The sequence below is a fragment of the Leuresthes tenuis genome, unplaced genomic scaffold, assembly GCF_036924035.1.
Source record: "Leuresthes tenuis unplaced genomic scaffold, fLeuTen1.0.hap1 SCAF_12, whole genome shotgun sequence".
NCBI lineage: Eukaryota > Metazoa > Chordata > Actinopteri > Atheriniformes > Atherinopsidae > Leuresthes > Leuresthes tenuis.
The window spans coordinates 26,224,459-26,250,060 of NW_027325366.1; the positions used below are offsets into that span (position 1 = coordinate 26,224,459).

Genomic DNA, 25,602 nt, shown 5'->3' on the forward strand with positions numbered 1-25,602 from the left:
CGGGAGCCAAAGCAACTAGTCTGCATGCTCTCTGAGAAAGAGTAGTGTGAGTTTCAGTGAACATATCCAGTTACAAAGATGACATCTTCCTGTACTGCAAGTCTGCAAACCTCTGAGGAATCAGGACTGAGGTGCACTGTTCTGTCATCGTTGGCTAGAGCCACAAAGTAAGTAACCCTTTCTGGCTGTTTATGTTTAATTTTTTCATGCATGAATTCGGATTGGTTTATAACATGAATTTGAGCCACTGTTCTTATGCGGCCTGCTCTCATTATGTGCTATATTTACAGAACTACACACACAAGACTTTTCAGAGGAAATTATAAACATAACTTTGTTTGAAAAGTGTGTTGTAGCTTTCCCATTAGAATATAAGAACAAGATATTGTTCTGTAATTGAGAAAGAAATGCACAATAATTAGAAGATGGCTAGTCACCATATCCTCTTGTCAACATGTGTCACTTAGCCTCCCATACAATACATATGGAATATAATTCTGATGTAACTGTTTATCTCATCCTCTCTTTATGGAGTCCAGAAAAATGACTTCTAAAACTGACAGTCCTCCGTCTTATGAGGACGCGCTGCATCAACCTAAGTCTGGTAATGACCCCTACCAGCCACAGCATGGCGCCCCTCTTCCTCCTCCTCCTTCTTACAGTCCCAGTCCTGGCATGTGCCACGGCCCGCCTGGCTACTGGGGCCAGGGGGCCGTCTACCCGCAAGCCAGCATGAATCCAGGCCCTGGCTTCTGCCCAACTGGGATGCCCATACCCACTTTGTCTGCAGGAATGTCTGCGTCCAACCCAGGTTTAGAGGACTTTTCACAGGCTTCAATCAATCACTCCATTATTATTATTATATTGTCTGCTAGATCTTATAAAGTTAAAGTATCACTTTGGTAATCCAAATTCTGCAGGAGACATGGATGATTTTTTCAGCACCCAGTGGGAAAACACATCTGTTCGGCATGCCTTCATCAGAAAGGTAAGTGAATTGATCATTCCTGATGCCACATTCAAAGGCACACACACAACGTTGTTCTGTTTCTGAGTGCCACTCTTTCTGTTTGCTCATCTCACCTTTTTGATTTGTTTGTGGACAGGTTTACATGATTTTGACTGTTCAGCTTGCTGTCACTTTTTCGGTTGTTGCGGTCTTTACATTTGTGTAAGTCTCCCTATTCACACCAGTACAACATCCATCTTGCTCCTGAAAATATTCGATGAAGGGCGAGAAGCTATGTACTCCTCAGTGATCAATTATTAACTGTCCTTACACAGTGACCCAGTGAGGCTGTTTGTCATCAAATACCCTGGCATCTACTGGGCATCTTTGTGAGTAACTCTTGAGTAACAACAACTAAATTTAGATAATACAAAGTCATGTTACAAGAAAAAACAGCATCTATCCAGTGCTACTCGTGGCTGTTATATTATACAATGACATTGATGGTGATTTATTTCCCTGTAGGGTGGTTTATTTTTTGGTGTACTGCATCCTCGTCTGCTGCAAAGAGCCAAGGTAAGCAAGGCCTGGCTCTGGATAAGTTTACTGTATAAACATAGATAATTCTCTTATTCACTCATATTAACACATTCCTCTTAAACTTTCTTTAGGAGACGCTTTCCATTGAATCTTGTGCTGCTGGGAATATTTGTAAGTATTGGTCATTGATGTGTGAGTTAAGTGAGGGTCCAGTTAGGGGTCCATGTGGCAACATTAGGTGACGAGTTAGTATTTGAGATGAAGATTGGCAAAGTAAAACAAAATAAAAGCGGCCAGTCAAAAAAAAGGTTAAACAAACTGTTATTTAAGACACTGATTGTTTCTATGTTCTATCCTACAGACTCTTGCCTTGTCTTACATGGCTGGAACCATTTCGAGGTTTGTTTCTGGCTCACATTCAGCGCATTACTAATCTCATACATATATACAGTCTTGATAAGATATGTGTGCATCTCTGTTGCTTTAATCACACGATATGTGTCTCTTACAGCTATTATGAAACAAAAGCAGTGTTTCTTGCCATGGGAATAACAGCGGTAGTGTGCATTGCGGTGACAATCTTCTGCTTCCAAACGAAGGTAGATGGAGATGTAAAGTGTTTCGCTGCAGCTCAGTAGCCTGTGGCTTGTCAGAGGATGTCTTTGTTGTCAGTGTAAAAGAACTCCTTTGTCTCGCATTACAATGGGGCACTGAGTTCCTTTAAATATTTATAACATTTTGGGATAAGATGTGACTCCATCTTCTCTGGCTGATGCAACTCGAGATACATAGTTACATTCTTGGCTTGTACATGACAAATCCAACCCATTTAATTTTTACTTTAAACCTTACTCTGATCCTCTCTCAGCGTCCCCTCATTGCTCCTTCATGTAGCTTGAAGCGTATTAACTTCCCTTTCATCCTGTTAATGGCTTGTTTCTCATCACAGGTGGACTTCACCTCCTGCGGAGGATTTCTCTGTATCGCTGCTGTTTTGCTCATGATCATTGGGATTGTTACAGCCATCGTGCTTTCCTTCCAATATGTGAGAACTCTTTTGTCAAATCCTTTAATTCAGTCTCTCTGTTCATGGTGTGAGCAGCAGCAGCAGCTTTGAAGGGTGTATCTGAGAGAGCAATTTCACATTCAGAAGCCTTTCTTCTGTCACTCAACAGGTCCCTTGGCTGCATATGCTATACGCTGCAATTGGAGCCATCGTTTACACTCTGGTGAGTCTACTCGGACAAAAAAATTAAGGAGAGCATTTCAGCTGGCTATTACAAGGGTGTTGAAAAACAAAAGGGCTAATAGTCTTGAATTACAGAGTAATTTGGAAGACTTGAATAGCATGCTGATAACTTGCTGTTTCTAGCCACAGGCAAGGCGATGCGGAAGACGCTTTATCCACGTTTTTGTTTATGATTTCCCTTTCTTGTCAGCCTCAGATGTACTGTGCTTGGTGTTTTTTATTAGCTTTACAAATCCATACCAGATTAATGAGACAGATGCCAAAGCCAGTTATTAGCACATTTAGGAAAATGAAAAGAAAGAAAAAAGAAAAGTACACTTTCTTTTTCTATAATACATATTCTATAAACCATTTCTATAATACATATGTATATTCTGGCCATTCCCTGGTCCTGACATGAGGTAAATGCAATCTCAGATTAACAACTACCAATGACCTATTAAACAGTTAATATTCATTTCACAAAAACTGAGCCAACATTCAAAAACAGTGTGTGAAAAGCTAAAGTCCACTTTTTTTAATGTTTCTCTAGGAATTAGGAGGGAAAATAGCAGCCAGATGCTAATTTCACAAATCAGTGAATGAGGAACCACAAAAAACCCTGGAGCTATGTCTCAGACTCTACCAGTCTCAGCTTAGGTTTTTCAAGTTGCATCTGAAGAAGACTTCTGGAACAATGTGCTTTAGACAGATGTGGAGATGTTTGATCATAAAGTACAGCACCACCTTTAGAGAAAACCAAACACAGCACATCAGCACAAACACCTCATACCAACTGTTAAGCACAGTGGTGGATGGCTGATGACTTGGGCTTGTGTTGTAGTCACAGTAACTGGACACCAGTCGACTGTAAACTCCTCTGTATACCAAAGTATTCTAGAGTCAAATGTGAGGTCACGTGTTCAGCTAAAACTCGACAGGAAATGATTCATGCAACAGGACAATGATCTCAAACACAGCAGCAAATCTACAAGAGGGTGTCTGAAAAAGAAACGACTCAGTGTGTTGCAGTGGTCCAGTCAAAGTTCAGGCTTCAACCTGATCGAAATGATGTGGTGGGACTTTAAGAGAGCTGTCCATAAACCTCAATGAACTGAAGTAACGTTGTAAAGAAGAGTAGACCAAATTTTCCTCCACAATAATGTGAAAGACTGATAACGTCAGACAGAAATGAATTATTTTAAATTATTGCTAACAAAGATAAGGTGGCCCTACAAGTTATTGCATAATGGGGTGTACTTAGATTTTTACATCGCTTAGAAGACTTTGTTCAATGAATAACAGTGTAATATCACATGATGGGGCCACTTTGGTGACATTTCCACTTCATGTTTAGTTTGAAAAAGAAAGTTTCTCACTGCAGTATTTTTCACACCACATAGTGGCTCACGCCTGTATATCTGAGCTCAACCAATACCTGCTGACAATATACTGATCCAAATTTCGTTAGCAAATGTCAATACAGTAATTATTTAGTAATGGACTGTATCGTATTGAACAGTGCTTAGGGTCCAATCAGCTGTAGCGACCACTCACTGCAGAGCGTCTATCCTGCTTAGTCGCAGTCTCGCAACCCCTTCTGGCACAGACCTGAGCTGAGACGGTGAACATAGACCTCCGTGTCAAAGAACTGCTCAGCCTCACAGTGTCACAGGTCCAGATACAGGTAGAATATATGAACGTATAAAGCTTCATTGAGTTTGTCTCAGTCATATAAAATCCATATTAAATGTCAGGGCAGTAGTTCAGCCAAGTTATGAAGTCAATTTGACCAAACTGATCAAAGACAAACGCAAAGTCACAGATCTGCAGTGTTTAGTTTGAGGATAAGAAGACGGAAAGTATTTCAAGGAGAAGTCAGCTTTTCTGTTTCGTGCCGCCGTGATACAATGAGCTTATTGTCTTTTCACTTTGTTTTAGTTTTTAGTGTACAACACTCAGCTTCTTATTGGGAATCGGGAGCTGGCCATCAGCCCAGAGGAGTACATCTATGGAGCGCTTTCTCTCTACGTTGATATTGTTCAAATCTTCCTCTTTATCCTTCAAATCAGTGGAACCGTAACAGAGTAGACCAGTGCTTAGAAGGCATTTTCTTATCTTAAAGTTGGATTTACAGTAAAGTGCATTAACTAAGAGCAATGTTACACGTGTAAACAAGTGTTTAAAGTCTGAATGCATCCATATCATCAGTGTTGAGATTTTTAACTGTTAATTATTGTATATAGTCTTATTTGTATGTCAGTAACACTGGAGCACTTTGACTGAAGCAGGGTTGTATTTTTTTATGTACCCAAGTATGAATGAGAGAGACACTTCAGCTTTGCGTTATATTTGTGATTTACTATTCGTGTGCATGTTAAGCAATGTAGGAATCTGAACAATAACTTTTACTAAAACTTAACCATAAATGCATCAATTTACAGAGTTATTCCTATGAGTAAAACCTTTTGACCTCATCCCCTCCCAAAATATGAAAACAAAGCATACAAAGTGTTTACTGTCAGTTTTTTTATTTTATTAATTACTTACAAAACAAGTGTAGTTGCAGGCATACTGCTGGACACCACAATCATTAGTCCAACGTCAGTGCTGGTAGTAGGAGGGACTCTGATCTGTATTAATCTATTTTTAATCTCCCTATGTTAAAAACCTCAGACAAACACTGACTCACTGATCAGAAGGTGAATTAGATGTGTTCAGCTTTCCCAAGAACATGAATAACGGCTAATTTCTTCTCTTTATTGTATCTGTTTCGATCAATAAAGTACATCATGCTGTTTCAACTGCTTCGCTCTTATTGGTTAACATCTGGTGGCACTAGCTCCTACACTCTATCTTTCTTGATTGTGGATAAGTAATTTTTTTCCGTGGCCATTATCTGTGTTTGTCCAGTGGGGACCGACTTCGTCCACATAAAGGTCTGCTCAAGGTGTTAGGCGCTTGGGGTCACGTGGGAACATGGAGGTCTGGCGCACATTGTGGAGACCCAGGTAGAGCATGCAGACTCTCTCCAGTCCTATGAAGGATAAGTTTACTCACTTAACGTACTTTTAAAAAGTGATCATTTTTCAAAGGAGTTTCTGTTATTGCACTGCTGTAAGAAACAACAACATGTGACAGATGTATTACTTACCAATGCCACCGCCACCATGTGGAGGAGCTCCAAAGCGGAAGGAGTCGATATATGACTTGATCTTCTCCAAATCTAGTGTTATAAAAGAAAAGTTCACTTATCACTTAGGGCTTTTTGCTTGTTTCTACCAACATTAACAATCAGTGTGCTGCTGTTACAGGTGCCACTCCTCACCCATAGAGAGAGACAAATCCCTAAATTCACTCAGTGCCTTCATGTGAAAACCACTTCATCTTACCAATCTGGTGATGAATGGCTCTTTCGGTCAGCAGCTGAGCATCGTGGACTCTCTGAGCTCCAGACAGGATCTCTTCCCCCCTCATGAACATATCGTAAGAGTTGGAGTATTTCTGCATGAAAAAAAGAAAAGAAAAAAGTTTAAGTATAAGATCATCCTCACATCTGTTTATAAAAGGAGGAAAAAATGTGACTCTGACACAGATTTAGATAGTTAACTTAGATAGTTAACATATCACTACAGCAGCACGTTTTCTTAGGACTTCACAGCTAACTGTGTTCCTAATTAAGTTAAATCTTTCACGTATTCATGTAGCTGCGACACAAGTTACCAGGTCAACCATAAATTAATCTGTAAAAATTCTTCTTACATTCTTCACTTTTATTCTGTCGCTGTGATTGAGAGTTCATGTGTGTTTACGGGTAACTGAGAAACTTACAGGGTTGTTTGGATCGGGCATCGTGTAGAAGGGTCTAACAGACAGTGGGTATTTATCCAGCACGTAGAAGTCAGTATCATACTGTTAAAAAGAACAAAAGATTGATCAACAAACAAGCGCTGTGTCACTGCGTGGACCAATGAAGACACAGGAGCAACAAGCAGCAACGGGCTTAAATAATAATAAAGCACTTTTCCTGTGGATGTAGGCTGCTGTGTGTTGTGCACTACAACTACAGCTCACGGATACATGATTTGACGAGTTTTCTGTTTCTCCTGAAAAGGCCTTGATGACTACAGCAGGGTGTTTTTGCTGCGTGCTGTAATAACAATAAAGGCTATATGGTAGTAGTTTCAGTTCAACGGAGAGAAACATTAAGTCAAAAATTCCCGGTGCCTGATGACTTTATAATGACATCACAGGCGGGCTTTTTGAGAACTCTGCTGAAGCTAAGAAAGAGGCTTTTGTCAACTTTAAACTGACACATTTCCTGCAGTCAACAATGCATCAAGTAATTATCAAATCATTACAATCTGACCTTCAACGACGGAAACATATCTGAACGTACCTTTTCCTTGACAAGACGACCCAGCAGTTTTTCATTGGGTGTACTGCAAAACAAAAACAAGACAGACTTTAAAATAACTCCACTAAAGACACATCTATCATCTCTTTTCTTTAACTGAATGTTGTACATTTCTTTCATGATCTGACCTTTCACACTACGAACACCTCTATTCATGCACCAGCCGTGCTGTAAATTTAAGGAGAACCCCTTTGATCACAAGAATTATTTTCTTATGTGTTAACATCCTCCCTTGACAAACTGTTGACAAAACAAACTTCTGCTTTTATCAGATGAAACCATCTGACAAGATTCAAGCCAAAGCTTGTGTGGTGTATTCTGACCTGAGGTCATCCTCGTCACCCATCTCCACCCCGGCCTCATGCAGCATGGCCACGGCCTCAGTGTACTCCAGCCTCAGAGTAGGCTCCAGGAATTTGAAAGGTTCACTTGGGAACTGCTTGTTCACTGTCTGAATCTCTGTCTGGAAGCTGAAGAAGGAGCGCACACACACATACACACACGTGTCTGTTTGAGAGGACATTACACGGACTTCAGTTCATTACTGCAAACTTAGTACAATCATCCATTTTTCAACAATAATACAATGTCGTTCTGATCTTAGAAGTAGTCCAAACCTTAAAGTTGGTGGAGTTAAATAATGGGGTTTCACTTTTTGTAACAGAGTTCTCACAATTTGAGTTACAAGCAAACACACACTACAACTCGTGGTTTAATGAGAATCACTGTAATGAGAAACAGTCTTACAATAAATGCAGAAGTCTCATAATTTATACTATATAAAAAAAAAAGTCTAATATTCACGATTTTGATATGTTGAATATTGTAACAACAACAGGAGACGATGTGAGATGAAATAAATGCCAGGTCATGCGTGCCTTCGGTGCTGGAACATCAGACAACAGCCCATTCAAAATAGTTTATAAGTCAAAGGGAACAGTCTGGAAAGTCATGAGATGAGAACTGTCAATGTACCCTGATAAAGAGGAACTGCTGTCACAAGCTGAAACTAACCCACCACAGGCATGTGTACAGTATTAGTGGTATATTCACTTTAAAGGAGCTGGTATATAACCTTATTCAGTCCACTGATTCAACTGTGCTCAGGATATTTGCTCTAGATGACGTTAAAGGTCTTTCTTCGTGCCCAGGGAGTTGCAAGAGTTTGAGTTGTTCTCGTCAGTCCAACGCAAAGCCCCTGCTTCTTTTCTCACTGGTGCAGCAAAGCCTAAATATCACTGTCATGCATAGATATGTGAAGCCAGAATTGCTTCAGGCTCCATACATAAAAAGATTCACCCAGCTCCCACAGTATTCAGTCATTAGCTACTGAGGGGCTTCATGCTTGCTGTACTAATTTCCACCACTAGGAGGCAATAAAGCTCCACCATACCATTTTCCCTAAACAGAGTAAGTGCAATTATTTGTTAATCAGTAAAGTGAATACTTAAGGTGAAACGCTAGAGGCAAAACCATGTTTTTGTCATTTTGTCTGACTTCAATAACACATGTTCTTTCAGATTAAAAAAGTTGCACAAAATACACCATTTGGCATTTATTTGACTAGGTTTTGTCAATAGGAGATTCCTTAAATCACCACATATTTCATGAAACGTGTCCTATCAATATACCACATGCAATTTCAGAAAACCTGTCATGCTTGTCTTTGAAAAGAGGCTTGAGAAAATATAGGGAACTTTACAACAAGAATTCTTAAAGGCTGCTTTCTAAAATGATTAGTTTCTATACTAAGTAAGTTTTTACTGATAGATGTTTATCTCTAATATATAAACAAAATGAAAAGATAATTTTGACACGACTTTGTACATTGTCCAGATTTTTGTTCTTATCATTTATAAATAATATGTGCATACTTTGATAGACATCCACCATCTATCATGTAATCACCAGCAGTTTGTCACCCTGACTCAAAGTTTCAGTGCAACTTTGTACGTTTTAAGCTTTACTCTATAAATCTCACTTGTCTCTCAAGCCCTTGAAGATCTGCACCATGGTGTCGGTGATGGAGTCTATCACTTCGTGGTAATGATAGTTGAAGGCCATCTCAATATCCAGACCCACAAACTCCGTCAGGTGACGGTGGGTGTTGGAGTCCTCTGCCCTGAAAACTGACAGGTCAAAACAAGGTAAACAGGAGCAGAAGGGAGGCAGAAGAAAGGTTTCAACACAGCTTTTGGTGAAATGGCTACTCATACAGTGGAACTGTAGTCTGCAGTCCTAGGTGCGCAGCCTGGAAAAAGCATGAAGTGTGCTATTACGGGCACTAGTTTAGTTTTTCAGAGGGTATACATTTGCCTTTCTGCTTTTGTATGGAAACACACAAAGTTTTTATCTGAAACCTCTTGCATCTGACCTTTACATACATTTAAACAAAGTGGGAAAAAAATAAATAATCACGCAACCACATTTCTTCTTTTGTGAAAACGAACAGTTCCCAGGTGGAACGTTACTGGACTCTTTCATATACTGGTTCCATGGATGCGGACTTTAAACAGTCGAGCTTGTGGCTGCAGGGATTTTGAGCTGATCCCAGTTCTCCTGACATACTGAAATCATGTGACTGTAACTAAGGCAGCAATGGTAAGTACAACGGTGCCCAAGAAGCAGCAATTATCTTAAGCCCTTTCATTTCTCTGGTGAAGCTATACAGAAGCAAATAAAACACCTCAGTTTAGTCAATAGGATACTAAATGTGAATCCTTCTTCCAAAAATGTAATTCTATCACAGGTGACAATCACATGCCAGCTATGAATTAGACAATGTGGCAGTTTAAAAAGGATGGCACCGCATAGGAAAACTGCATTAAGTATACAATGATGAAGGCGTTTGCCTAGCTAATCAGATGGTGGCAGTATTTGCTCAGCTGAAGAGCTGGTGGCTCTCTTATTTCAGCATATAAAGCCTTTTACAAGTCCCATTGTGTCACTAACAAATGAAGCTAAGACCACAGTAAAAGCAACAGAGAGAAGTCTGTTAAGCTTTAACAACCTTAAACATATTTGGAGCCATTTTTAAATGTGTCACCTCAGTTAATAGGGTCTCCATTTTTCATTATGCCCAAGCTGCTCATTTTGCTGTCTTGCTGTAAGTACTTTGCCAACATATGAAGGGACAGATGGGAGACATCCTTACCTGGACCCACACAAAAGACCTTGTCAAAGTCAGCACAGATGCACATCTGCTTGTAGAGCTGAGGGGACTGGGCCAGGTAGGCGCTGGTTTTAAAGTAAGACACCGTGAAGACGTTTGCACCACCTTCACTGGCAGCTGGAAGAGGACAAAGACCACTTTTAGGAATGATGGGATATATCACTGCCCCAAAGCACAAACTCACATTTACAGCTAAGAATGTTCAGAAATAGGTTTAAAAACCTTGGCCCATCCCACACATCACCTGTTCATTAGAAGTTTGGGGTGTTTGGTCAGTTTAACCAACAAACAGTCACTCTTTATTTGCACAATAAAGACAGAAATCGTTGTCTTTAACCTTCATCAGTTGCGTACTGACGGTTTATGAGAGCAGACAAAAACAGATCACATCATTAAATAGGAGGGAGTGGTCTTGCGTGACACATCTGCAGTTCCCTTTTTGACACACGTCATCAGGGTTATATCTGATATTCTCATGTCAGGGTGGGGGTTCACGCGCTTCACAATGTATACACTGTGGGGTGGGTGTTGGCATGCAGGAAGATGTGGTTTTACAAAAAGTACACAATGTTGTTTCACAGTTTCCGCCTGAAGAAAAAGAGCGGCACTTTTAAATCTCGCTGAAGCCACGATCATTGGTTCCTTCGGAAAAGAGGAAGTGAGAAAGACACTGTTCTTTTCAAAAATGACGACCACGTGGGAGCCTGAAGACTGCAGTATGTGACTTATGTGCTTTAACATCATATTAACACAGTACTGATTGTTTGAAAATGAGTTCAAACGAATAATTTTAGATCTAATTTTGTTCCTATTATACATTTAACAATGTATCCATCATCAGCAACAGCTAGTTCAATGAGATTGCTCTAGGCCTGGAACAGTACATTTCAGCAGAGGTTGATTAATTCTCACTCTAAAGCGGTCTCTTTTTGCACCCCATGTAGAGAAAGTAACAGCAGGAAAAGAGACACGATTCAAGGAAAAAGAACCCTGAACAGCATTGGGAAGATTTCTTTTATCTGAATTGTAAGTTTTTCTTTTAATTTCCTTCTTCAGTAAAGTGAGCTGAGCTCTTTTGGAATAATCTCAAGGAAAGCCTGTGGGAATGTCAAAGCACAGTAGCTGATGAGAGAGCTGGTGAATTTGCCGAACTCCCAGTGGGCTGGATTATTGACTCTGACTACGTATTGGTTTTAAACCATTTGTGAGCTTCAAATGAACTTCAAATTCGTGATATGAATTTGTAGTCCAGAACCACGCCTGTAGAGGAAGTCAGCCTTACAACTGTCACACAGTGACTCACAGGACAGCTGTGAGGGGGCAGAATGGGGGAAAAAAAAAGAATAAATTGGGCCTCTACCGAAACCTCTTATATATATAAAGAAAAAAAGAAATAGTCTCACATAAAAGGAACAACGTGACAGCAAGTATGTTTTACCTGATATTATTTTAGGCGTCTGGATCTCCACAAAACCCTTTTTGGTGAGAGTGTCTCTGAAAAGCTGGCACACTCCTGACTGCAGACGAAAGATGGCCTGGCTGGTGGTTGTCTTAGTGAGGAAACACACACACAAACACAGAAGGCCATCACCACACATGGAGTGATTCATTAGATTCATTTCACAATCCTAACAGATGTGCAAAAACAAGACTGACAGTTTGTTTTGATTCTTTTTTTCACGCACCTCCCGTCTGCACGAAGGCTGAAACATTTATTTGCTGGCAAGGGCGAGACACACATTCAAGCCCAGCAAGAGCCCCAGGAACTTAAAACCCGTCATTATCAATGTAAATGCTGAAGGCAATGCAGGGAGTAAAATGTCTCAAAGTGAATCAGGAGATCACAGTAAAAACCAAACTCCAAAGAAAAAAAAAGCCCAGAAGTGTAATGGTTAGGCGACAAAGCATGTCGAAAAATTAAAAACATCTTGTCAAAATTCTACTGACTCATTTCCAAAGTTTTTCACAGTTTACCAGTTTTTACCTCCAGTTATTATGCATCAAAATGACGACAGAGCTTGATCTCTCTGTCCCATTTATACTGCTTCACCAATGCTAAAGAGGCTTTGCCTGATTAACTGCTGGCAGAAGGGAGAAGTGATAAACACTGGAAAGCTTGGTACTCGGCAGACAATGCTCCAGGGCTGTCTGGCTGTAATCTGAATCTTCAACAAAAAGAAGAAGTGATAAAAATTCTAAAAATTTTCCCTATCAAGAACACTTTTACCAACACCTCTGCAAATCTTTCGACCACAACATCTATGACTCATTGGTATCAGGCATTGCACATTGGGCTGTGCCCCATGTTATACCTGGGAAAATCAGCTCAAAGTGAGTCGGAGTAAGATAGTGTACAAAGCTTCGAAAGCACTTCCTGTTTACAGCACGTCTGCTATGAGTAGGTGTGATGGAGGATGGGTAGGTAGCTGAAACTGGCATGTCTTTTGATGGTTTGGTCCTATAACGTATACCTGATCATGGCATAGCTGTCAGCCGCAAACTGCCATGCTTTGAAAGTCACCTGCGGTGATGATACACCACAGTCAGGTTTCAAATCCCCTTAAAGTTGAATTTTTTTGCCAGGGCTCGATTGACACACCTATATAACCAAAAAGGGGTTTAGTCGTAGCTGATCATGGAATGTTGGGAAATTAAAAACATTTTTTAACGACGTAAACAAGAAATATGAGATTACAGCAGAGATAAAGTTGAACGGATTAATCTCCTCAACTGCTTTTCAAGGATACACGTCTCATTTCTGATGAATTACTTCATCGGCACTCAAGAAATGCAGAATACTTGAGCTAGTCGTGATGTGCACATCAGGTGGATGGCCGGAGTATCTGTCCTGAGCACTTTGTATGACTACATTACTATGTACATGTTTATGTTTATGTTCATCCACTTCCTGACACCTCAAAGCAAAAATATTGCACCCTGAACTTCACTACTTTTATTTGACATCTTTGGATAAGAGGAAATGTCTTTTTACGCCCGTTCTTTTTGCCCATCTTCAGAATAATTTCACTTCAGCTTTTATCTATTTATAGTCTCAACTCAGAGGCTTCACCCGTTTCATTTCAACTGTCTGACCACCCCTCAGACTTGTCTGGTGAACCTGTACATTTCTCAGAATTGACCAGAGTAGAAACAAAAAAAAAATGAGAGGTTAAACCTCCAGCTTTTGTTGGAAAATGATTGATCTTGCACATGCTGTCCCAGGGATGAAAAAGAGATGCCTCCATATGCTGCATCAGGTCTGAATGGCCTAATAATAGCCTGAAGAGGTCTTTAGCATAGCATCAAGCAGGGGGACCAACACTTTTACTTTCATATTAAAACTGTTAGCTTCTTTTTGAAGAGTAGAATTTTGGGGGGAGTTTACATTACAGTACTGCTCCATCTTCAGCAAAGAGTATGAATGCTTCTACCACTGGAAACCTGCCTGTTACACATCATACTTCTTTGCATTTGTCCAGTTGGCTCCAATTTTCAAGCTCGACTTTAAGCTTGCACTTTCCCAATTCATTTGATTGAAGATATTTTAATCAAGTTACAGAACATAGACACTGATAAAACATTTCAGAAGAACGGAGACAAAGAAACACAAACCCATCTATGTCACAGCAGCTGAAAAACAGCAGCTGAACCACTTTAAGTTCCTCAGAATCGATAAGAAAAATTTTGAAAAGTTCAACTCCCCAAGAACAATAGAAAAGATCTTAACTGAAAGCATCACTCACTGACATGAGATGTGCCCGACCAAGACAGAAAAACTCTGCAACAGGGGATTAAACCTCATCATCAACATCATCTCACAGTGATAGCACTGAGGCGAAATGTCTGTGTGAGAGAGTATAAAAAACCCTGCTGCTATCCGAAGTCCTACTGATGTGTCCGCTTCAGTATCACTAGAAAACAGAGCAGTCTATATCCCCAGGCTGTGAGAAGAAATAGTAGTGGAATGTTCTGAGATTATTCTGAACATCCCAACAATGATTCTTTAATTCAATCCTCAATTGTCTCGATCAACAAATGTCCAGATGTTTTGCAAAAACTAAATGAGCACATGTGAACTGTTCCACTGGGTCTTTGTGTGGAGCACCTGATGTTTAAGTATGGTATAAGGGGAGTTTCATAGGAACTAAATTATTATTAGAGGGATTTTATAGGTCCCTCTTGGAGTGTTTGTCTGCCAGTGTGGGAACCACTTTATAGCTTCAGTGGACTCTTAAGTGCAAAGCTGATGACAGACCCTCATCTGGGAGCTCAAAGTGCACTGTGCTCCAGAAGCAGGTGTTGTTGTGGGGCTTGTGAGCTTCGTGGACCTGTGCTGTGGTGTTTGGTGCCTTCCTGTCAGCCACATCACCCATATATATGAAAACAAAGACACACTTTGTGGCTCTGTACCTTCTGCTGCTCGCATAGGTTTAGCACATCTCCCACACAGTAACAGCTCCCTAAATCACAGACACTTTCACTTCATGAGTCGCAGGCCTTTGTTCTGTTTATCTTCTTTTTTTTTGTTTTAAGGCTGTCTGCTTTCTGTTTAATGTAAAACAAAAATACTTTCCATTCCTCCTGCAATTGCTTCATCTTTTCTTTTGTGAAACCCTGAAATACACTGCATAAAGAAGTTGCAAAAGTTTCCTATTTTAACATAATGGAACATTGAGACATTAAGTTATTTTTATCAAGGTATTTGAAAACTTGTTTTGCATTACATATGTCAATCTTTCGATAAACCTGTGAATACGTGATCAGTTTAAACAGGTAAGGCTTCAAATATTTAAACTAAGAGTTTTTTGCCCTCATAATGTGTAACTGAAAACAGGAGATAAATAAAATGCAGGCTCTGATCCACACGCCCACATGGTTTTCTAAAGCTCTGCTGGCAACTTACCCTGAGATCAATCACCCTGTTGTCCAGTTTGGTGTCCTGGTTAACAGTGGCTCTGCCTTCCTGAGAGAAAACCAAGAACATCCTCACATCACCAAAAAATTCTAACACCAGGACATTTTTTCAAAAGATTTTAACTGCTCATCTGCTGTTCTTTAAACATCTCTGAAATCTTTCCAAATCTCACAAAGCAAGAAAATATAACATAAGGTGCATTTCTGAGTGGTGCAATTTGCAAATATGCTATTTCACAAAGGTGTCACACTGCTAACAGCTGTTCCACGCAGTAACAATTACAGAGTCAGCTGCCGCAAGATAAACAACAAAACATCTGGATTCTGAGACAACAGGGACCCAGTAAAGAAAAGAGGGGGAAAAAAACAAAAGAAATGAAAAAGTAAATGTTTCATCACAGGAGGAACCACTGCTTCCAGGGTCATGGATGTCAGGCTTCCTTGGAGGATCCACTGGGGTTTGAGCTAATAGCCTGCTTAGCCACATCCTGCTCCAAACAGCCCCATGCAGAGGGACAAAATGTTAGACTGGCAGACGGTTAAATAGACAGGGCTGTTGAGGCTTGTGTCTCTGGGGATGGCAGGTGCTACTACAAGTGTGTGACTGGCATGCTGAATCCCCCCCAGAAAACACCTGAGTTGCTGCTGCAGCTGCAGAGATGAGCATACAGACAAACACAGGCGGGCTGACAGGGATATGGCGAGATTTGTATTTTCTCATTAGAAGTAATATGATAATATATAAACGGGATACGCTGGCTGGGAACCTGTCCTGGGAGAACTGTGCTTCTCGTCCCACGTCAACAGGCTTCAGCCTCCTGTGACCCTCTACAAGACAAGGCGATGAAGGCTGAAGAAAACACATGCAGCTACAGCTGAAGAAAAATAACTGTTGGCAGGTGACATTTCACTTACTGGATCCTTTACACATTAACAATAACACGACTAAAGCAGGAGCACCTTCCAGAAAGTTCCTTCTGACATAAAGACATAAAGTCTTCTGAAGTAGCTTTACAGAAAAGAATAAAGGAAATAGTAAAGAATAAACTCTTAAACTGAACAATCGATCGCACCCTTATTGAAGTGAATTGCTGCTAAGGCAACGATTTACACCCAACAACAGAAGCCTCAACCGCTAATAACACTTTAACTGTGGCTGGGGAAAAAAAAATTGCTTTTTAAATGCTTCATGATTCTCTAAAATGACTCCGCATCAGAGCTCGATTCTTTCATTTTAAAGAACTCCCAAAACGCTGGCTCCGATAAACAGGGTGTGATGAAATAACCATCTGCATTGAGAGGGGTGAGTAGAACGAGGAATTTAGATTTAATTACTCGATCTGCGAGTCTGCCAAAAACACAGATCTCTGTTGCCCTTAGTATTCAGATCAAGTAGGACTTGACTGTTTATCATTTAATTGTCACAGCATGTTCAGACCAAACATATCTGCGAATACTCACCACATCCTCAAACCCAGTGACAGTCAGCCAATGTTACTCTTCATTTTTAAGTTAAGCAAACTGCACAGTCATGTTTTGGTGAGCTGATCTTGAGCCGTCTGGGCTGAGCTCTCAATCACCAAACGAATGCTCAACATGTCCCTCAATCTTTGTATTTAGGAACTTGGATGACACGTGCCCTCTTCTCCATCCTCACCTCTTCTCCTTCTCCATCAGGCCTGACAGCATCCTCCAGCTGCAGGGGGAGACGAGGCTCTGCCTGGCTGATGACGAAAATCTGACCGGAGAAAAAACAAAAAGAACACCAAAATCAAACGTGTGACAATAGTTTCTTATTAGACATTCAGATAACGGAAACTTCTCAGACTCCACATACAGATAAAGTCAAAGTGAAAGAGAGTGAGCTTCATCTGTTAAAGCCCCACCTGGATGTGAGACACTGTCTGTAACTGACAACAACGTCAATCTGTCAAGTTTCTGTGCTGCTGCTAACAATCATGTACATTTGCTGTTTCTCATGTTGCTGGTATTTTAGCAGGTTTATGGTGAAAGTAGACTGCCTGATATTTGATATGTCACATTTTTTGTCTAGCACCTATAACATTGGATGAATTTTATACAATGAACACAGCAAGTACAGAGTCAGCAGCCCATAAATGATCACAACCTCTGTTGAGCAAAGAGCCTAAAGGAGGAATGAAATGTTAAGTGCATTGTGATGCAGAAGTTTGTCTGTCTGCATGGGACCCGTGTGTTTCCCATGAGAGCAGACGTGTACCTGCCTGAAAGATATGAATTGTGGATGCCCCAGCATCTGGACGTTTAAGTGGAGCCAGGCAAAAAGCACAACTTTGTATCTTTATTTATGCATAAAAGGGAATTGTGGTTCATTAGAAGGGAGTGTTTAATCTTCTGTGTGATGCTGGTGAAGGTAAGCTAACCCTCTCAACATGGAGCTCCACGTCCTGCTGGGAACAGCTCTCGATCTTCTGCCCCACTTTCCTCACCACCGCCTCCACGTCTATGATGCTCTCCTTGGTGATGCTGAAAGAGTGTAAGCAACAAACAGCACTTAGCAAACAAACTCATACGTTTGCATCAAAACCCCATCCCAGTTCAACTCTGATCCACGCTCACAGGCAAGCTTTTACATTTTTCATGGCGTAATGTGCAGAGGCCGGCGTAGCATATGGGTGAGGGATTTTTGAATGGGTGCTTTTTCAGTTAGCCCAAAAATAACAGTGATGCAATCACATTTGCTGACAGAGGAAAGGGGTTAGTCGAGGTTTTCAGAACAAAACCACTATCCTGTTTTCCCTGCTCCAATCAACAGGCTGCAACAAAATGTCTTACAATTTTCACACGTTATTTTAGAAGAGCTATCACGGAGTTGCAACTGCCAAGTCTGAGAAAGAAAGAAAGAAATACACAATTACACTACAATTCTAGCCATTCCAAATGATTCTTTAAAGGGTGCTTATTTCACTTTTTGTTTTAAGAAAAATATCATCTCGTTGGACGTAAGTACGAAAGCTCCTATTTGATTACACCCGTGAATCAGAAACAACTAATGTAGAGGTAAATGAGAGGATTCGTCATGGTAATTTGCATAACCACAATTTCCAGATTGGTTTTACTGTTTTCTATCAGTCCCAAAGGGTGTATTAAACAGAAGCAGTTGAGCTTTAGGTGTATTTGTGAGCTTTGAGAAAACACTGCATCACGCTGCAGCTCGTGGGAAGTACCCAACTCTACAGCAATAACCGATAGTGACAGCAGTGGTGAGAATTTCCCCCAACACATTAAAATGAAAGTAAACTAAAGAATACGCAGGGGAAATGTTTTTAATTTCATTACCACAGGCTTTAAAAAGAATGCACCCTTTCTCTAGTCAGGCTCCAAGCTGAAACTCTGAGTATCACCCAGGATGAGAGGAACACCACCCACTGCCAAACAGTGCAAGGCCAGATGGGAAGCCTGCTGTAATCCGTCACTCATCCTCATTAAAAAGCAGTAATGAGGGACTGAACAGCGAGACACTGCTGCCCCTTCAGCCCCACGACAGCTGCCACCACAGTCCTTCCCATCTAATAGATCAGTAAAATAAATAAATCTACACATTAATAACCACCGATGCTGGGCCCCAAAGACGGCTGGTGACAACACATTGAGCTCACACTGAGAGAAAGACACTGAAATTTGACAATATCACTAGAAGATGAGACATATGAGACAGAGAGAGGAGAGTGACAGTCAGTGACCCAGGAAAAACACGATGGTGATATCAGCAGCCCTGCATCCAAAGTGGTCTTCATTTGTGTCAAATATAAAAGTGTTTAAAAGTTCAAATATGACTGTAATAAAGTGCCTAAACCACAGGGTCTCGACCGGTTAACATAGGAAACAGGTAGTCGAAAGGATTAGATCAGGTTTTTCAAAGATATAATGAATGCTTTCCCCTACACTGTTGATTTCAGCCCAAGATGTTCACAATCATAAACTACAGTGATCATATAATAGACAAAACATTTGCCTAAACCAGCCTCTGAATATAAAATCTATACGACTTCTGACAGACTGCTCACTAATCAATAAAACTAATAAAGCTCACTTAGCAAAACTAAGTAAGCAGAACTCATGTGCAGTAAGGTTCAATCAACCTTTCATGAGTCATAGAGGCGCTGTGGTTTGGAGCAGAATAACTCGATGAATGACAACGGTTTTACACAAACTGCACGTCAAACCCAGTCCTCTCAGAAACTCAAGCAGAATGAAGGTTGAAGAATGATCACTTCAACTGTGTGTGAGAAGAGGAGGATTTGGACATACTATACAAAAAAGCAGACTTCCCCCAACATATCATCTCTGTCTTCAACATGATTAAGAGAGGATTTCCTCTTAATCCAGGGCCTCACTCAGCTTGTCAATCATTGCACTAAAGTGTGTGAAACTAGATGAGGGACACCAAGCCACAGGAACTGGGGGTGTCACCTGTTCTTACTGATAAATACAAAAAGACATTTTGACAACAGCAACTATGTGCGTTACACTATGTTAACTGCAGCGTGACTTTGTTGTTTTTTAGTTTTGATATAGGACAGTGTTGTCTTGGCAACCGTGACATCACTTTCACTTGATCTGTCGTTAGGTGTAAAGTTTTGCAATGCAATGTAACTGCCCTGTTGCAAGATTTAACAAGCAGATTGAGGAACTGCTGTCCATATAAGATGTGAGCTCAGGTGGCTGTAGCTCAGGAGGAAGAGCAGTTGCCCACCAATCGGAAGGTCTGTGGTTCGACTCTGGCTTCCTTGGGCAAGACACTGAACCCCACGTTGCCTCCCGATGTATCCATCGGGGTACGAATGTGTGTATGAATGATTAGAGCACGTAGTTATTTTTTAAGACGTGAGTGGGTGAATGTGGCATGTAGTGTTAGAAGCGCTTTGAGTGGTCAGTTAGACTAGAAAAGCGCTATACAAGTACAAGTCCATTTACCATTTACCCACCAGCTCTTATTAGGTGAGAAACTTAACACATAGCTATGTGTTAAGTGCAATTTTGCAGCAATACAGCTGAACCTGAAAAAGAGGAACTGTGCCACAGTGAACGGTTTGGGACAAACAGGGGTCAGGTTGTTCAGGCAGTTAAGGTCAAGAGTCTACTGACCCGCTGTGGCCTCGACATCAGTAGAAACATGTTTGCTTTTGGGACAAGTTTCCTGAAAACTTGAAAATACTGCAACAATCTACCATGAAGCACCTGCAGGGTTTAACATGAACATGATATGATATATACAGACGTGGGCAGTCAAACACTTTTTACAGACCCGTTTTACACTGAAGCCAAAAATAGCCATGTTTGATATTTCAGCTGTTTAGCAAAACAGGTTCATGTTACAGTTATCTAAGATTATCTAAGATACGGTCTAAGATTTATGGGTTATTTGTGCAGTATATACATTTTCATAAGCCATCTGTACGGTGAGGTGTTGTCCAATCCAATCTGCTGCACTTGGCTGAGTCAGTTTACCCATAAACAAACACTAGTAATGCAGTGCCATTGGAAACCATACATGCCCAAACCATTACACCACCTCCAAGTGTTTTTACAGATTACAGTAAACAAAGTTTTTCTAGTGCCGGTTAATCTCAACGTCATATGACCAAAAGAAGCTTCTGTGCTTTAATTCCTTGTTCATTTTACAACTTTTAAGTTGAATACACTTTGGTAAAAAGATAAAGCAAAAATTGTGTCAGCAGCCACGTATTTCCAGCCGTAACTGTGTCTACAACACAGACAGGAGGGAGCATCGGCATTAACTTTCTTCCAAGTCTTGCATTTTCAAAAAAGCACAGACATCGACATTTTTCTTTTCATGCATTATATATTCTTTGAAATAAAACAGGCTGTTTTTGGAAACACTATTTTGCTGCTCATTTCAAAGCAGACAGGGGAGCTGGGGAGAGAGGCACAGGTTAGAGTTAAGGTTTCAGGGCCTGCTGAGTGTGTGAAGCAACTATCTGGAACAGATATGGAGACTAACACATTTCAAAACCCTGCTCTGTTTGTACCAGAGCGTTCAGTCAAATCATTTTCTGTCAACTTTTCATAGGATTTTCCTGAAGAATGGCAAAACATGCAAAGCTTGGGAGACATTTACGAGCCCCTAACAGTGTGTGCCACTGAGCAGTTTCAAACTGCACTCATTGCTGAAATCTCTGCATTGCTTAAGCTCAGGACTAACTGCCGTTTTGGTGTGGCCGATTACAGTTGTGGGCGTTACCTTCGCCTAATTTGGCAACATCGACAGAGAATCCATTTAATGCATGATAATTACGGTATTCCACGTTTAATTCACTAAACACTGGGTGTACTGCAAAACAAATGCTTGTTTTGAAATCAGTGCTCTGCATATTTCATGCATTGCATCATAACGTTTTTCTATGTCAATTTAAACTCCCATTAGAGTTCCTTAAAAAAAAAACGAGGTCTCTTGTGAACATTTAATGTCGGCCTAAAGCAGCATTATTTATATTATTATATTTATTTATTATATAGCACCTCTCCATTCCCTTTAATATAGAGCATATCAGCAGAAAGTTGCATTCATTTATAGACTGCCATATAGCTGCTAACATGACTAATGATGCTTGGCACTTAAGTATGCCCTCCTCCTCCGATCCGTGCTGCTGTATCTGCCATCTCCACAGGAAGTGCTCCATTAAAACACTGCTGTATTCCACCCTGTTAAAAGCCAGCTTTGGCTGTCAAGAGAAAAATGATTGATTTGCCCTCCCTCCCCCTTTCCTCAGAATGTGTGAAAATGGATCAGTGGACGATTAGGGCACTGCTTTTTCCCACCATTGTTTTTGCTACGTCTGACAGGAAAAACAGTCTCTGTACTCACTTTGCTGCAAACTTGACCATCTGCTTGCTGGCACGATCTCCCACTGCGACCAGCGCTTGCACGTTGAACTGCTGCTGACGCAGGACCAAGAAGCATTGCTTCCCTGGAAGCAAAGCAGCAACAATAGATAGTGCACGCTTAAGAAGTTTGTCACAACAAAACCCTGGGCACTCTGTTTGAAGCAAAGTTTTTGAGCAACTTCACATGAAGAAGGTGTCCTGCAGCTGCAAGGATCAGGTAGTGTCAAACATTTGTGAACAGAGCCTTGTGTTTGAAGAGCACTGTGTGGAGAAGGTGTGATTGTTACCTTCCTATCAAACACGTTAACACACACACACACCTAGGAGGAGTGTAAACAAGCAAGCCAACAAAAACTCAGAGCAGCAGATAGCAGGACCACCCAGATACTTTGAAGTTTGCTGCCTGTGAGAATGAGGAGGATGGTCGAGATAATAGCAATGCCAAAATCCCACCAACAGATGCACCTCATCCCACACCAAATCAGGATGTTGTTCTGCTCTCACGGACATCCTACAGCGAGCACAGAGAATGAAAACACAAGTAAATAGGAAGTGACTCTTGACTCTGGAAGTTATCCTGAGAGGAAATGGCAAAAAGACTATTATTGTTAGGGCCTCAGTTTATTTGTAATTACAGTTTTACCACAGTAGACAAAAATGTGAGGTGTTTCAGTAGAGGTGTAATAATCAGGCAAAGCTCAGTGGGGTCTTTGTATTCAAACAGAGAGGCTTCATGGCTGCCAGAAGCTGGAACCGAGAGAGGACAGGTTACCTGATCTTCCAGTTGGCAGTGACATGCCAGCTTGATAATGATATGAGAAACACCCCTGGGTTGTCAAAACTGCTTGACAAGGAGACACTGAAAAAAACTGCTTTGCAAGTGCACTCAATCCTAAAATGTGGTTAAGTCGCTTATCAAATTCTACTTTTTTCTGGGTCTGTTTGGTGTATGATGTAACAATCGCAGTATCCAGTTCTTTTTTTTTTTTACAGTGCTGGACAAAAAGAGAGTGATGTCACTTATTGAAATCTTAAGAAGTCCATCGACACCAAGTCAGAGTCAGCTGGTGGTGCTGTTTGATCTTTAAGTGGAAGGAGAGTGGGGGAGAAATGGCCCAAAGGCAGATGTTTTAGACTGTTGAGTGTAGCACATCAGGGATTAGAACAGAGGGCATCTCATCTTGGCCGTTTGTATCGTTCACAGAGCAGAAAGTCTCTATAAGACAAAAAAAGTGAACAAAAGGCTTGGGGGTTGGATGATCTCACCTTTGGCTCGGCTGGTGTGGACTCGAGCACGCAACCAGATCAGCTGGTCAGCTTTCTCAGGAGTCAGGTCTTGGACCCGCACCAACATCCTGTCTGGCTCACACAGACACAAACACACACACACACACACACACACGCACACAAATATTTACAATTATTTCAAAGAACTTTCTTCCCCCATTTCCCCACTTGTGAGCCTTATTATCTTCCCCTCGTACTCCCAAAGGCAGAGAGAAACAAGAATAAGCACGAATGTGCTTGCGTAGAAGCAAGCACAATAAAATGATCAAATTACAGGCATGCCTAATAAATAAGACACACTAGGAGGCCTGCTGAAAGCTGTCTAAAACTCAGCTATTCTCTTTGGGCTTTATGACAAATTGACTTTAGTTTCACCTGTATCACTCTGAGGCATGCTTACTTCTTATTATCAGCAGGCAGGAGAGGCAGACACAGAGGCTACACTGGAGAAAACAGAGACGCCCCTTTGGCTGAGTATTCTCTGTCAACCCACATGAAAGAGCTCAAAGTCCCCCCCCCCATCCCATCCCTGTGGCTGAGCTTGGCATGCAGGTAAGGGAGGCCCCACTTTGTCTGCTGCCACTGGAGCTGAAAGAGTAAACGCGACAGATGGACGACATCAACAGGTCCGTCTGCTGCCTTACTCATCGGGGAGTTCTGAAACATTACTAGTTAGAGCAATTATCACTGACATCTGTGAATTTATGACGAAAGGTAACAACAAAAGAATCTTTCGTGATACTAATCAGTTGTAATCGTGTTGAATCTGAACTTTTGACAGCCAGACCATGGATATCTTCCTGTACTAAAACAGGTTTCACTGTAAATAAGTCTTAACTAATTGTACAAATGCATGCTCAACCTGTTTTTTACAACAACCACTCTAAACCATGTGCGACGGTATCGAAATTGCTGACGTACTGTTTTCTCATGTCTAAAAGCAATACGAGGAAAGTGTGCAGCTTAGATGTGATCTCCTGGGGCGATCTAGAACTTTCTCACCATACTATGGCACCCAACGTCTTTTTAAACACTGGTCCCGTTAAATAATTCCCTAATCCATCAGCACTTCTGATACACTTCTGAATAACAAATGCATAAAAATTAAAATACACTGCAGTATGTTTCAGCAAAGATATCAACGTCTTGCAAGCATCACGATTGACAGGAAGCCGAGCGTTCTGCAGAATGCAGATAAGACTTGAAATCTGACTTAAAATGATGTGAGAAGAAAAACCACGAAAATCATTCCAGTCTTTCCATTTGCTGCATGTGTTGTATCATCTCTCTCGGTTAATCTGTTTTTTTCACACTTTGTGATAAGGAATAACTACATTCTTCTGAAATGCTGTTTTCCTTCAGTTTGAAGCAGTGCTTGTCAGTGGTGAAGACATCAAATAGCAGGAGAACAAACATAACCATAAAAAAAATTTGACCTGGTTGATGTATGTCCATGGATATGAAAATACAGACAAATGTAATTCCCTTTGTTTGAACTAACACCATGTTCATTTTCATTGCCCTTCTACTCCTTTTTTCCAGTTATCAGTGTGTGTGTGGGCTTGTGAATTAGGGTGACTGCCATACTAACCCAGCTTTTGTTGTGACTGAATCATAGCTGATGCACCATATCGGTCCTTGGCAAAGTCCTTAGAGAATGGGAATAAAAAAGCAAAGCACATCTATTAGCACGTGCACAACAGCTCTCTCCTGTTTTCAGGGCAAGTTCTGCTTCTTTGATTTCACAAGTGTCAGACGTCTGTCTGTCTACTACACCTGAGATAAGGGACAAACTGAAAAGATAATGACTTATCACAATCTTAGGAAAAAGCTGTAGAGCAGAAAAAGGGAATGCAGAGTCATGCATGCAGGTAACTGAGTACAAATTCCTCTAACAGTGGGAAGGCAGTCGTAGACTCAAAGGAGCAGGGAGCTGGTCTGAGAGGATGAGTGTTGTGATCTGTTGGGGATACTTACATCTTCCTCCGTGCTTTGTTGTTCAGCCGCCTAAAACACAAAAAGGCGACAGAGATGTTACGGAGTGTTGCAAATAGATAGTCCTCTTGTTATTTCCAGGCCATTAAATCCAAAAGCAAAAACTGCTTCAAAACATCCCTCTTCAAATGGAGACTTGTTTTGCTACAACAGTTGTGTAAATTGTTTTTTTTTTTTTAGTTTTTTTTTTTTATCTCGTCTTATCAGGGATT

General features: G+C 40.9%; 2 protein-coding genes across 3 annotated transcripts in view; one reads left to right on the plus strand and one right to left on the minus strand.

Annotated features, from left to right (window-relative positions):
* Window positions 1–5,485, plus strand: LOC140319600 (protein lifeguard 3-like). 2 transcript variants are annotated; one of them, XM_072397296.1, is made up of 12 exons: window positions 1–167; window positions 535–811; window positions 921–988; window positions 1,107–1,171; window positions 1,285–1,338; window positions 1,475–1,525; window positions 1,621–1,660; window positions 1,851–1,888; window positions 2,001–2,088; window positions 2,439–2,534; window positions 2,665–2,718; window positions 4,659–5,485. In XM_072397296.1, exons 2-12 carry the CDS (start codon window positions 544–546, stop codon window positions 4,806–4,808), a joined length of 972 nt encoding a protein of 323 aa, XP_072253397.1. In that variant the 5' UTR covers window positions 1–167; window positions 535–543; the 3' UTR covers window positions 4,809–5,485. The 2 variants fall into 2 exon arrangements, with proteins under 2 accessions (XP_072253397.1, XP_072253396.1); XM_072397295.1 differs by having other exon boundaries at window positions 1–811.
* The window catches only part of dars1 (aspartyl-tRNA synthetase 1), a 24,157-nt gene continuing 3,786 nt past the window's right edge, over window positions 5,232–25,602 (minus strand). Inside the window, exons 3-18 of the mRNA XM_072397294.1 lie at window positions 25,373–25,402; window positions 24,987–25,044; window positions 23,375–23,467; window positions 22,089–22,191; window positions 17,623–17,725; window positions 16,878–16,958; window positions 15,210–15,269; window positions 11,745–11,856; window positions 10,289–10,423; window positions 9,116–9,263; window positions 7,458–7,604; window positions 7,117–7,159; window positions 6,549–6,629; window positions 6,110–6,221; window positions 5,872–5,943; window positions 5,232–5,754 (exon numbers count right to left, since the gene is read on the minus strand). Coding sequence (XP_072253395.1) covers window positions 5,663–5,754; window positions 5,872–5,943; window positions 6,110–6,221; window positions 6,549–6,629; window positions 7,117–7,159; window positions 7,458–7,604; window positions 9,116–9,263; window positions 10,289–10,423; window positions 11,745–11,856; window positions 15,210–15,269; window positions 16,878–16,958; window positions 17,623–17,725; window positions 22,089–22,191; window positions 23,375–23,467; window positions 24,987–25,044; window positions 25,373–25,402 — 1,470 coding nt within the window. The 3' untranslated portion in view covers window positions 5,232–5,662. The remainder of the gene's footprint in view (window positions 5,755–5,871; window positions 5,944–6,109; window positions 6,222–6,548; window positions 6,630–7,116; window positions 7,160–7,457; window positions 7,605–9,115; window positions 9,264–10,288; window positions 10,424–11,744; window positions 11,857–15,209; window positions 15,270–16,877; window positions 16,959–17,622; window positions 17,726–22,088; window positions 22,192–23,374; window positions 23,468–24,986; window positions 25,045–25,372; window positions 25,403–25,602) is intronic.

Coding starts and splice junctions, on each gene's coding strand:
- LOC140319600 (XM_072397295.1), top strand. CDS start 529: ATGGAGTCCAGAAAAATGACTTCTAAAACTGACAGTCCTCCGTCTTAT. Junction 1,339..1,474: donor GGCATCTACTGGGCATCTTT/GTGAGTAACTCT, acceptor ATTTCCCTGTAG/GGTGGTTTATTTTTTGGTGT. Junction 1,661..1,850: donor TTGTGCTGCTGGGAATATTT/GTAAGTATTGGT, acceptor TCTATCCTACAG/ACTCTTGCCTTGTCTTACAT.